Source organism: Chionomys nivalis, chromosome 20 (assembly GCF_950005125.1).
Source record: "Chionomys nivalis chromosome 20, mChiNiv1.1, whole genome shotgun sequence".
Lineage (NCBI taxonomy): Eukaryota > Metazoa > Chordata > Mammalia > Rodentia > Cricetidae > Chionomys > Chionomys nivalis.
In genome coordinates, this window is record NC_080105.1 from 54,996,324 (window position 1) to 55,008,736 (window position 12,413).

Below are 12,413 nucleotides of genomic sequence, written 5' to 3' on the forward strand. Positions count from 1 at the left end.
CCTTTGGAGATGGTCCAGTCTAGCATCATGAACATGAGTCCCCGTGAGAGCAAGGGTGAGGACTGGGCATGCCCATCCACACTAGTGTTCCCAAGTACGTTCCAGGCCACAGAGCTGGCAAGACAGCCTGTGTGGTCACAAGGCCTAGATCTCCGCAACTGACTGCAGGGACCTCGGTAAGGTGGCAGGCCCCATTACCTCTGTGCACCTACTGTACTTTCCAGACCCTCCCAGCACAGACTCCCTCTACCCTGTCCCCAAGAACATGGAAGCAGCTGGGTCCTCCTCACTGTGTGGTCCTGTTTCTACTCAGCCCAGAGCAGGGAGCCTGAGGACACCCAACAAATCTCAGAAGTGCATCTACCACCTCTTCCTCCTGAGCTGTGCTCCAACACAGATGTACCCAGAGTGTCCCTGAGTAACTGATACTCACTGGGCCTGGGCCACAACTGCCTGTGTGGATGATCCAGACAGCTGTGTGTGGGGTGGAGCGGGGTGAGATTCAGGAATCAACTCATGGTCTGAGCACAAATCGGATGAGAGAAATTTGTGTGTGTGTGTGTGTGGGGGGGTATTTTCATTACCTCAGCATTTATGTCTGACAATCCCAAAGAATACTCTCAGAAGGTGTATTGTGTGGGTGTCCTCATAGGTGAAATATATAGGCTATGGATATGGGACTGTCTAGGCCCTTATTCCAAGAACAGAGGCCCTCTCCTTGTGGCTCTTGTCCCTGGCCCTGACCAAGGGACACAACCCCCACACTTTAGTATTAGGTCAAAGTGACCTGCCTTGCTTTGTGGATCCTGAGCAATGAAGTCTACAGTGTCCCCAGTATGGGTGAGCAGCATGTGGTCCCTGGACCCACCATCTCTTGGCACGCACAGCAAAGGCATCATGCCTTCGTCCTCCTGTCTGGGACTGTTCTCGCCCTTTATCCGCAGAGGCCATGGCCACTGTCCCAGACTGATGGGTACAGCTTGTCCTGGCTGGCTTTGCTTGCAGATATAGATGAGTGCACAAACTCCAACACCTGTGGGGATGCACGCTGCAAGAACCTGCCGGGCTCCTACTCCTGCCTCTGCGACAAGGGATACACCTACAGCTCCCAGGAGAAGACCTGCCAAGGTACCCATGCTGCAGCCACCCAGCTTACTTCTTTGACCCTTAGCCTAGGATACACATGGGCCACTGCCTGGATGTGGGCTGCTTTGCTCTATGGCTGGCAACCAGTGGTCCAGCATTCTAGGAAGTCATTGTACACACGTGAGACTTGGAAAAAATCTCAGAACCTCCTGGGAGCCTCCGTGTACCTTCGTTGAAGATGACCCCTCAAGTCAGTCCTGTCTCATCACTTTCTGCTGGCCCCATGTGTCCATATGTGTATGCCCACACAGAGTGCTCTCAAGCATGTGTGTTCCAGGGCATACTCTGTACCACGTAAACACACCTGCGTGTTTTCCTTTCTCCAGACGTCAGCAGTGTAAGCGAAGATCCCGAATTCCTTAGTAGACTTGAGCTTCTTCCCAGCCCTCTCTGTGCCTGCAGTAGACGAGGAATGTTGACTTATTCTCTCACTTTGGAGGCTCACCATGTCCTGAGGGCAGAGACTGTCTCTTCCTATAGTCACACCTTTCTGGGAGTTACAAGAGACTCTGGGAGATAGCTATGGGAGCCCAGGGAAGGGAGCATAGAGCTAAGGAGTGGCCTGCCCCGCCCCATGCTCCACCGCCCCATGCTCCACAGCCCACGCGGACACTCTTGGTCCCCCACCCCTGGTCGGTCAGTCTGAGCGCAGTCCTTGGACATCTTCAGCTCTTCGTTTCCCTCTAGCAAGCGGGACCTAAGAGACAGGCCTCTGAGGTAGCAGGCTGAGCAATGATGTCTACAGTGTGTCTCTGGGAAGAGGGGGGTTGCTGAGTGTTGGAGCCTTCCCCTTGTCTACCATGAGTCCCTTTGCCTGCAGATGTGGACGAGTGCCAGCAGGGGCGCTGTGAGCAAACCTGTGTCAACTCCCCGGGCAGCTACACCTGCCACTGTGATGGGCGAGGGGGCCTAAAGCTGTCGCCAGACATGGATACTTGTGAGGTAGGTGACGTCAGTGCCCACTAGATGGCCTCGCAGAGCCCCCGTGCTGTGCTTTGTATAGGACCCTTTGCTACTGTCAGGTTGTAGTTGGCTGAAAACTCCTACTGGCTCTCGGGACCACACAGCTAGTCAAACCTCTGTTTGGTGGTGTTGATGAAATCTCCCTAGCAACTCCCCACTCTCAGCCATGTAGCCTGCTGGTGTAGACCCAAGGTGTGATGTGTTTACACCAGGATATATACAGTGCACACACGCATGCATGCACACACCCCATTCACTGTATCAAGCTAAATAAACTGCAGGGAAGTTGTGCATTGATGGCATTTTCTGGAAAACAGCAGCAAGTGACCATGCACCATTGATGACTTTGCAAGCCACAGGCCTGGGAAGCAGGGGAAGCATTTCTCTATTACAAGCCTGAAGCCCACGTCCTCTAGGTACTTTGTGAGAGTCCTGCTGCGTGAGCTAGCACCCCCGAGGGCCAGAGGACCAGCACCTACATGGGCTCTACCTCAGGCTCCTTGCTGGCCAGGGTGACAGTGCAGGACCCTCCTGTTCCCTCATCTCCCCTGGAAGCCAGCTTAACCTGTTTTAATTCCATCCTCTCTCTGGTCAGTGGGAAAGCCCACAGCATAAATCAGGGAAGATTCTTGAACCATAGTCTTCAAGGCCTTCGTTCTGTTCATTTTGTTGATAGTGTACTAAAAATGAATTTTTATGAGTCTCTGTACTCTTCTGTGAGTTTGAAACATCTCATAATTTGAACACAACTAGCAAATAAGAACAGGCGAGAAAAAAAGCAGGTAGTAGAATTTAGAACCCTGGGCCTCTGCCTGGAGCACCAACGTGGGATGGGTCATATGGGCTCTGGGATTTCCAGGGATGGGCTAACCCTGGCAATCTGGAAGGTCAGAGAATCTCCCCAGTATGACCAGAACCTGAAAGCTGTTTAAAAGGCAGCCACAGGGGTTCCCCCGCCCCCCAACACATTCCTCTCATGGCAGGACATCTTACCATGTGTGCCCTTCACCATGGCCAAGAGCGTGAAGTCCTTGTACCTCGGCCGCATGTTCAGCGGCACCCCGGTTATCAGACTACGCTTCAAGAGGCTTCAACCCACCAGGTGAGAGCCAGGCACACAGGACAGCAGAACCCAGGTGAGAAGGCTGGTCCAGGGCTCCTCATTTTCAAGATCTCTGTGAACCAGTTCCCCATGTCCTGGAAAGCATCACAGGGGTCAAGGCCCTGGGACTAGGCAGCCCTGCACCTGCTCTGTACCCCACTTTATGTCTTGGGTCTGTTTACAGGCTGCTGGCTGAGTTTGACTTCCGAACGTTTGACCCGGAAGGAGTCCTCTTCTTCGCTGGAGGCCGTTCAGATAGCACCTGGATTGTCCTGGGCCTACGGGCCGGGCGGCTTGAGTTGCAGCTGCGGTATAACGGGGTTGGGCGCATCACCAGCAGCGGGCCAATCATCAACCATGGCATGTGGCAGACGGTAAGCGGAAAGCCGAGGCTAGCCCTCGCATTTGGTGTTGGATGTAGCCTGTGGTACCCAGAGCTGCTGCTTCATTGGCTGAGTATGGCTTTCCCGTGAGAGTCATGTGGCTGGCCCGGAAGACACTAGAATAACTACATGAGGTGTCCACACATTGTAGGACACCCCAGGGGATAGACAACCAGTACAAACCACCCACGAACCCAAGCCACTGAGAGCAGGGTCCTCTACCCATCTGACCACAGGGGAGCCTTCTCTCAGCTCAGGCTGCTTTCCCCACTGGAGTTGGGGTAATGGACAATGGCCTCCTATACCCCAGGCAGTAAAACAGACTTGGGAATTAATGTTTGAACCCCCCTCCCAAAAAAAAAAAAAAAAAAAAAAAAACCAAAAAGCAGAAAGACGTGGGTTTTCCCTTAGCAGTGAAGACAAAATGAGAAATCCCCACACTGCTTTACAGACAAATATGGACCCCTGCCATTTCTCCAGCTACCAGGTGCCGTCTGTTCTTCCTGGCTTAGAAGGATCAGGGACTCTAGCAGAACAGGGGAAGGTCCACAAGGAAAGAAGCAGCCTCAGGAGAGGGTGCCCTCCACATAGCCATGGGGACAAGCCTGGGCTAGGACCTAGGCAGGACTGCTGGCTGGGACTGTGACAGGGAACTGTTTAGGTGGCAGCTCACATACCCTGAACTCATGGCTCAGTAACAGAGCAGCCCAAGAGGCCAAGTTCTGCCCCTTTCAATGCTGCCTGCCCAGCCATTCATAACTCTGTTCTTCTGACAGATGCAGGAAGGCCCTAAGTATGCCTCCAGCTCAGCTGAAAAGGATCCTGCTGTTCTGGAAGCCAGGGGCCACACCCTGTCTAATGTACATTCCCATACGGGCTTTGAGGCTTCCCCACGTGCGGTTTCTGAGGAACCTGTTCTTCAATAGCACTCCATCCTAGACACAAACTGTTAGGAGTTTAGAAAATTTTGAAATACGTATTTCTTCCAACCACAGCACTGGCATGGGGAGCCATGACATAGACAGATCACTGGCCGATGGGATACTTCGGGGTCAAGGATGACCAAAGGAGGCAGGCATTAGGACCTAGGGGACCTTGTGAGTAGCAGAGAGCCTGCATAGGCTGTAGAGGCAAGAGGTTGCATAGGCCACAGACAGAGGGTGGTTGTGGGGCTTCTTTTAGGCTGGAAGTTGGGCAGACACACCAATGGGAGACCCAGAGTGAACTGACCTCCAGGCCTAGGGTGGACTGAGGAAATGTTGGGGTTTCTTCTGGAGACATCGGGAAGCCAGTGGAGGCATGTGCAGGGGGCAATGGTTCTCTCACAAAAACAATCCCATTCCCCTTGGAACATTATGGGCACCTACCACAGCTAGCTGTGCCGGCCTGCTGGGCTGCCAGGCCAGGGAAGCAGACAGGCAGGCTGTGAGGGTCGTGGCACCCTTCACAGTATTGTCTGTGTTGTAGTACCTGGGACCTGGGGTGTGACTATTGGCTCCACAAAGCTTCACTGGGCTGTTATCCGGCACTATTTGTGTCACGTGTGAGAAGAGGTCAAACATGGAGCGAGCCAGGCTTCAGTCTGACTGGATTTGACTGGATTCAGAGTCCACTTTGGAGCCTGCAAGTCCCTGACACACACAGGCCACTGGGGGCAGCACTCCATGCCAGTCCAGTGTCCAGGGTCTCAGGCATGAAGAACATCTGGGGATGAGTGAGGAGATCTTATCTCAGTCTACCCAAGTCAAGTTGGATTGTGGTTACTGTGCTACCCCTGTTGTAGAACACCCTAGACTGCCAGGCTGCAGTGTCCTGTGAGGCTCGTGCCGCAGCAGACATGGCTCTCTAGTTCTCTCTAGTTCTCTTAACGCAGCATGAGCATCAGTAGGACCCTTCAGTGACTCTCACCAGGGTGAGCATCAGTAGGACCCTTCAGTGACTCTCTTCTGGTTCTTTTCATTTTAATATAAAATGGGGGGAGGGGAGGCTAGCCCTCTTCGCATGCTAGGTCTTGTCTCCATTTTGAACCCTGACCTGTGAGCTCACACGGGGAGCTACAGGAAGGGTGTGGGGCGAACCCACAGAGGTGAGAGTAAGCCTGGCCTCCAACAAGGCTTAGTTCCTCCTGGACCCAGCTGATATGAGGGTGATCTTGTGAGGTCAGGCTCTTCCTGGACACCTTGGATATTGTTTCGCCTGAGGTCCAGTGCCCTTGACAAGCCCAGGAGACATGGGCATGGTCTCATGGGTCAGGCTCCTAAACACTGGTAGCATAGCCTGTCCCCCACTGAGGTCAAGTGTCTTGGGCCCAGGTGACACAGGTGTAGGCTCATGGGTTAGGCTGTGAGGCACAAATATGGAATGCCTACCCTGAGGTGTGGTGCATTTGGCCCACATGATACGCTCTGGGGGCCTTCCAGAAATGACGATCCGCCTGACCTCCCTGCCTGACCCCCCTCAGATCTCTGTGGAGGAGCTGGAACGCAACCTGGTAATCAAGGTCAACAAAGACGCTGTGATGAAGATCGCAGTGGCCGGGGAGCTGTTCCAGCTGGAGAGAGGCCTCTATCACCTGAATCTCACCGTGGGTGGCATTCCCTTCAAGGAGAACGACCTCGTCCAGCCTGTAAGTCCAGCCCTGACCATAGAGGGGTCTGCAGCCAGCTCTGGTGTGGCTGTGCCCAGAGGGGCTTGTCCTCCAGCTGAGCCCAAGTCTAACAATCACGAGGGGACCATGCTGGCAGCCATCATGGTCCATCAGTAACTCTCTTGGATGTGTCTCAAGACACCTTAGATTGTTAGCCATACCTAGATTTCCTGTGGGAGAGGCATTTGGGGGGGGGGGGCGTCACTTGTCAAAGTCCTGGTTTTTTTCTGCCTACACCACACCTGGCCTTTGTAACCTCATCTGTCTCTAGCTCACTGGTCAGAGCCCTTGTTTGGGGGATGTCAACATCCAGTGCAGATGGAAAATCTGTCTGGTAGTTGATCGAGTCACCACCTCAGGAAGAGTCCCAAAGGGATGACAGCAAATGCATGGTTGCAGCTCTTCAACACAGAAGATGGGGTGGCCTGGTTTGCTTATTTAACAGTCTGCACACAGTGAGTGTGTGGTCATGAGGGAGACCTGATTGGATTGTATAACAGCCTTGTAGACAGTGAGTATACAGTCATGACGGTGACCTGATTGGATTGTATAACAGCCTTGTAGACAGTGAGTATACAGTCATGACGGTGACCTGATTGGATTATATAACAGCCTTGTAGACAGTGAGTATACAGTCATGACGGTGACCTGATTGGATTATATAACCACTTTTGCACACGCACACACACTGAGTGTACAGTCACGAGGGTGACCTGATTTGATTATATAACAGCCTGCACACAGTGAGTGTACAGTCACGAGGGTGACCTGATTTGATTATATAACAGCCCACACACAGTGAGTATACAGTCATAGGGTGGCCTGATTGGATTATATAACAGCCTGCACACAGTGCGTATATGGTCAGTCTGGGACTGGCATCTGTGGCCTGGCCTTTCTAGCTTTGCTTTGTAGCCCTGAGTAAGGGGACAGTATAGCCACAGTAAAATGCCCGACCTGCGCGGTCCAGTGGTAGGTACCTTGTCCCTCCCTACAATGAGGAGACACGGCAGACAAAGCAGGTCGCTGCCTCACTGCCACACGGGTTCTCATTCTGCATGGATGCAGGTGTCCCGAAGTCTTTGAAAAGTGAAGAAATCTTTTGTGGGGGTGGGGGAGGAACCCTCCCTCTATTTTTACACTATAGATTTATTTACACATACGTAAGCCAGAGGGCCCTGCCAGCAGGTCCTGTAGCGCCAGGCTCTCGACCTTCCTGCTCCAGCCTGCCATTATGGTGTCCTGGGTCAGGAAGTCACCAGGAGTTACCTGTTTTTCCAGATTAACCCTCGCCTGGACGGGTGCATGAGGAGCTGGAACTGGCTGAATGGGGAAGACAGCGCCATCCAGGAAACGGTGAAGGCAAACACAAAAATGCAGTGTTTCTCTGTGACCGAGAGGGGCTCCTTCTTCCCTGGCAATGCATTTGCCTTCTTCAGCCTCAACTACAGTAAGTGGGTGTCGCCCTGCCTGGGGCCAGCTGTGGTGGGACTACCTCAGTGACAAGCCTGTTAACCCACAAACTGGGACAGGGCTCAGCAGGGAAAGCAAGGCCCTGTCCCAGGACAAGTATCTGAACTTCACATAGAGTTAGCCATGGAAGAGGAAGAGATGGAGACATGGTCCAATAGCTAGAAAGTGGTTGAATGGGCAGGCCAGGGGGAGGGGGTTACCTGGAAGAAAACCCAAAAGGTCAGCACTGGACGTGTCCAAACGCATGCAGCAATTCTCAGACGTGTGCCAGGCCTTCGCTGGCCAGTGGCTTTCAGAGGAGGATTAGAGGCGGAAAGAGCATGAAGACAGGAAGGCACTCGAGCCCAGATGGAGAGAAAGCAGGAAGGGGTCTGGCAAAAGTGTGTTCTGCGGTGCTTCTCGAGGACATGGTAGAGGAGGGAGGATACATAGAATCTACAGCCACCAGTCACCTAGGGATGACCCAGGAAGCAGAAGGTTGTACCCTCAGGACTTAGGCTACTTTAAAGAAGAACCCATAATTTCTTAAACTGTAACAGCCATTGAGGGTCATTTTGGGGCCCTTCGACCTCAAGTTCTAACAGTAATGACATCTATGAACCACCATGCTGAGAAAACTCACCAAACAGGCAGGGTCCGGTTTCCTTTGTCAGACACCAACCAGGTAGAGTGTACGCTTGGCCCCTTCCATCACAGCAAAGTGTTTATTATTGTTGCAATCTATGTTCATATACTCAACAAACTATTGAGAATTAACCCCTATACATGTCAGCTAGGAGAGGCTAGAGGACATGATCTGATCAATTGGGGGTGGGGTGGGGACAATGGGCCAGCCTCGGAGCCTCCGACACACCATAGTGAGGCTGACCAACTTGATTGGCTCCCAGCAGCTCTTTGTTATCTACGGAGTTCTTCGTGAGGGGCAAACTTAAATATTATCTCTTCTGGTCTCTCAGTTGGTGAAGGGCTCCCACGTGGTGAGGAATACTGGCTCTTTGCCCTGGAAGAACCAGAACCCACCTGTCCACTTTAGTGCACAACCTTAGATGCAGATGACATGAAGTGTCACCCAGCTGTGTCTTAAACACGCAGTATCCACATGTATCACGTGGGGATGAGTTCATGCCATGAGGCTCTGGAATGCCAAGCCATGCCACCAGAGTGCAGACACATGTAGGGCTTGCTGGAGCGGTGTATCTCACATCTCTTCGCGGGCATGACCTCGTAAGTTCATGCCTATTTTGCATGCTTCGGAGTCTCCTGGAGCTGGCAGCAGGGAGGCAGCCCATGGCCTGGAGCTGCAGTAGGTGCTTCGTGAACTCGGCAGAGGTGAAGCAAGGCAGTGGATGGCCCTTGGTGCTGGCCTTGTGGCTCCCCGGATAGCTCTTTTTTACCTGGAGGGCACCAGCAGGGTACTTCGGAGTAGGGAGTAGCCACCCCCAGTGCCCCAGAGCCGATTGTCTACATCCAGTGCTGGCGAGCTTCTCCTTTCCTTTCCGTGTGCTGTCTGTTGAGACACTGACGGGTCTTAGAGGTACAGCCTTGTCGCATCCTCCCCCACCTGCCTTTACCAGGAGGTCCCCTCCCAGGGTGTGCAGAGCTGTCTCTTGTGACGCTCCAGTCTGAGTCGCCGCTCGCTGTTCTCACTCTCGCCTCTCTCCTGCTTGTATTGCCTTGTAATGTGCCGCTTTCATCGCAGCCCGGACGTCTCTGGACGTCGGCACGGAAACCACCTGGAAAGTAGAAGTTGTGGCTCGGATCCGCCCTGCCACTGACACGGGGGTGCTGCTAGCCCTAGTGGGTGACAACCACGTCGTCCCCCTCTCTGTGGCCCTGGTCGACTACCACTCTACAAAGAAGCTCAAGAAGCAGGTAGGATTGAATGGAACCACAGAAGCAGCTTAGAACACAGGGCCAGCTTGGACTGGGATCCCCTGGCCTCCGAAAACCCTGTTTGACTCCCATTCTTCCCCTTCAAGGAAAAGTCCCAAGGCCCTGCCCACTCTCTGGGTTATTGACACGTTGAACCTTTCCCTGCCCCGGAGACTCCTTCCCAGACACAGACCTCTACCAGGTCTGCGTACACACAGCTGGGTGATGCCCTGCAGCTTTGGAGCCAAGGCTGCAGTGCAGTCACGTGGGCATGACTGTGAAGTGAAACTACACTGGCCAAGGTGGCTGGTGTGCAGGTGTACAGCCAGGGTCTGCAACCTTCCTGTGAGCTGCTGCTGGGTGATAAGTGTAGGGTATCCCACACGTAGAGCGGCGATGTCATAAGAGTCCCTAGTGTCACTACACAGTGAGATTTCCAGTTTCTTTCGGAGTCAGACCCACTAACCTCACCATAAGCTGTGATAACTTATCAGATGATCATGGTGAGTGATGCTGCGTGAGGCTCTGCTGCCTCCCCTTCTCCCCCAGACCCCGTTCTCTTACAGAACATGAGGCTGTTGAAGAGAGGAAGACTTTCTTCTCTCTCACGTCCCAAACAGGAGGGTTCTGTCCCCCACCTGCCCAATCCATAGAGCTCTGCTGGCTACTTACACTAACTAGTAACAGGGTTGTTTTCCATGATCCATACCACCATGAGGACCAGACTTCATGCCACTGGGCATCTCAACCCACCCCTTGCATTGTGATAAAAAGCCAAAGGCTCCGACCGGCACAGCCTGTTCACCCCAGGGAGGCTAGGGAGTGTGTGCTCTTTCCTGTGCTGGGGCCACAGCAGCGTAAGACAGGTGTGTCCTGCCACATCCTTAAGTCATCTCAGGCTGGGTGACCTGGGTAAACAGGAGTGTCCCAGAGACTTTGAAGTTTTTGTGTATGGAGGTTGTGCCTGTGTAGACCAGGAGAGAGCGGCAGATCACTAGAACTGGAGTTAGAAATGGTTGTGAGCTATGGGGTTGCTGGGAAGAAAACCCACGTCCTCTGTAAGAGCAGCCACTACTCTTAACCACTCAGCCACCCCCCCCCTCAGTCACCTCTCAGCTGTCCCCTGCTTTACATGCAAATATTGGGCCCCAGTCTAGGAAAGTACCAGGGTTCCAGGACCTCCTCACACCCAAGGGTTGCAGAGCTACAAGAAGAGGGTAGTGTTGAGGTGGCCAGCCTATGAAGACCAGAGGCTAGTAGGACAGAATGGGGGCACACTGGCCCGTGTAACCCCTATACTTCTATATCCCCTGAGCACTGTGCTGTCCCCTGCAGTTGGTGGTCCTGGCAGTCGAGGATGTTGCCCTGGCACTGATGGAAATCAAAGTGTGCGACAGCCAGGAACACGTAGTCACGGTCTCCCTTCGGGACGGTGAGGCCACCCTGGAAGTGGATGGTACCAAGGGCCAGAGTGAAGTGAGTGCTGCCCAGCTGCAGGAGAGACTGGACATCCTCGAGAAGCATCTGCAAGGCACTCTGCTTACCTTTGTTGGAGGCCTGCCAGGTAGGGCGCTCTCATCTGATCCCTATCATGGGCATCCCTTGGACCAGTATGGCTGACTTGCTTCACCCATGGGCTGTGCTAACGACTGAGACGAGGTTCTAGTTATTGGAAATATTCCCTGGCTTCTCTGCTGGAGCAGGAGTGGGAGCTCTTATTAGTTCAGTCCTCTCTCTGAGTCACCCACTAGGAGGTGTGACCTGGGAGTCCAGGAGACCAAACACAGAGGGGAGGGTTAGCAGGTGATGCAAGAGTCAGGTAGCTAACTACTGCTGCCAGAGATCTGCAGCCTTCGTAGCTGACAGAGCATCTGCCAGCCCTTCTTACATCTACCAGAAGCAGCCACCTTACACAGACCCACAGGGGGAACAGAGATGATAGCTATGGAGAGGCCTGAGTCCTCTTGCGAGCACAATCTTTACTCTCAGCAAACAAGCTCTCTGACCTTTTTTTTTTTTTTCTTAACCAATAAGGCTTCAAGGGAGATAAAGAGCCCAAGGCCCTGAAGCATGGAAACTCACAAGGCAGATAGACAAACAATATGCATGCATGCCTGGGAGGGGAGTTTAAGGGATGAAGACAGACCATGTGTATGTGTGCCTGGGAGGTTGAAGGGTAAAGATGTATGCCTGTACAGATCTGTATCCCCATGGGATGGTACCATGAGCAAATGCCCTGCAAAGAGAATGCAGGCAGGGCTGGCCATAGCAATAAAGAGGATGGTAAGTGGGATTCCCTGGATTTCTGCTCAGATGTTCCAGTGACTTCTGCGCCCGTCACGGCATTCTACCGTGGATGCATGACCCTGGAGGTAAACCAGAAGACCCTGGACCTGGACGAGGCCTCCTACAAGCACAGTGACATCACCTCACACTCCTGCCCACCTGTGGAGCATGCCTCGCTCTAGCACAAGAGGCCTTTGCACCTTCCCAACGGCGAAGGGAAGCAGAGGTATGGACACACTGGCTCCTCCCGAGCAGGTCCGGCAACACTGGAGCAGGTGGGCTACTGCCCTTAGGGCTATTTTTTTCTTGAGATATTTCTTTGCCTTGTAATATATATGTACATAATGGGACTGGTATCAGGTCATTGGCTGCTCCTAGAGCCCCTTGGCCTGCTGGGAGCTGGCTAGAAAGGGTTGGGCTGGAGGGCTGGCAAGTTGCAGCTGAGTGGATTTGAAGAAAATAATTCTGTTATTTTTATTACCACATGCTTCTTTCTGATTCTAAAGTATGGAAAAATAAAAATTTACAGAAACATTTTTAA

General features: G+C 53.0%; 1 protein-coding gene across 1 annotated transcript in view; it reads left to right on the forward strand.

Moving 5' to 3' along the window:
• The window catches only part of Gas6 (growth arrest specific 6), a 31,274-nt gene extending 18,861 nt beyond the window's left edge, over window positions 1-12,413 (forward strand). The window contains exons 7-15 of the mRNA XM_057752555.1: window positions 1,006-1,128; window positions 1,967-2,088; window positions 3,093-3,211; window positions 3,396-3,585; window positions 6,056-6,220; window positions 7,523-7,691; window positions 9,414-9,586; window positions 10,922-11,150; window positions 11,900-12,413. Coding sequence (XP_057608538.1) covers window positions 1,006-1,128; window positions 1,967-2,088; window positions 3,093-3,211; window positions 3,396-3,585; window positions 6,056-6,220; window positions 7,523-7,691; window positions 9,414-9,586; window positions 10,922-11,150; window positions 11,900-12,054 — 1,445 coding nt within the window. The 3' untranslated portion in view covers window positions 12,055-12,413. The remainder of the gene's footprint in view (window positions 1-1,005; window positions 1,129-1,966; window positions 2,089-3,092; window positions 3,212-3,395; window positions 3,586-6,055; window positions 6,221-7,522; window positions 7,692-9,413; window positions 9,587-10,921; window positions 11,151-11,899) is intronic.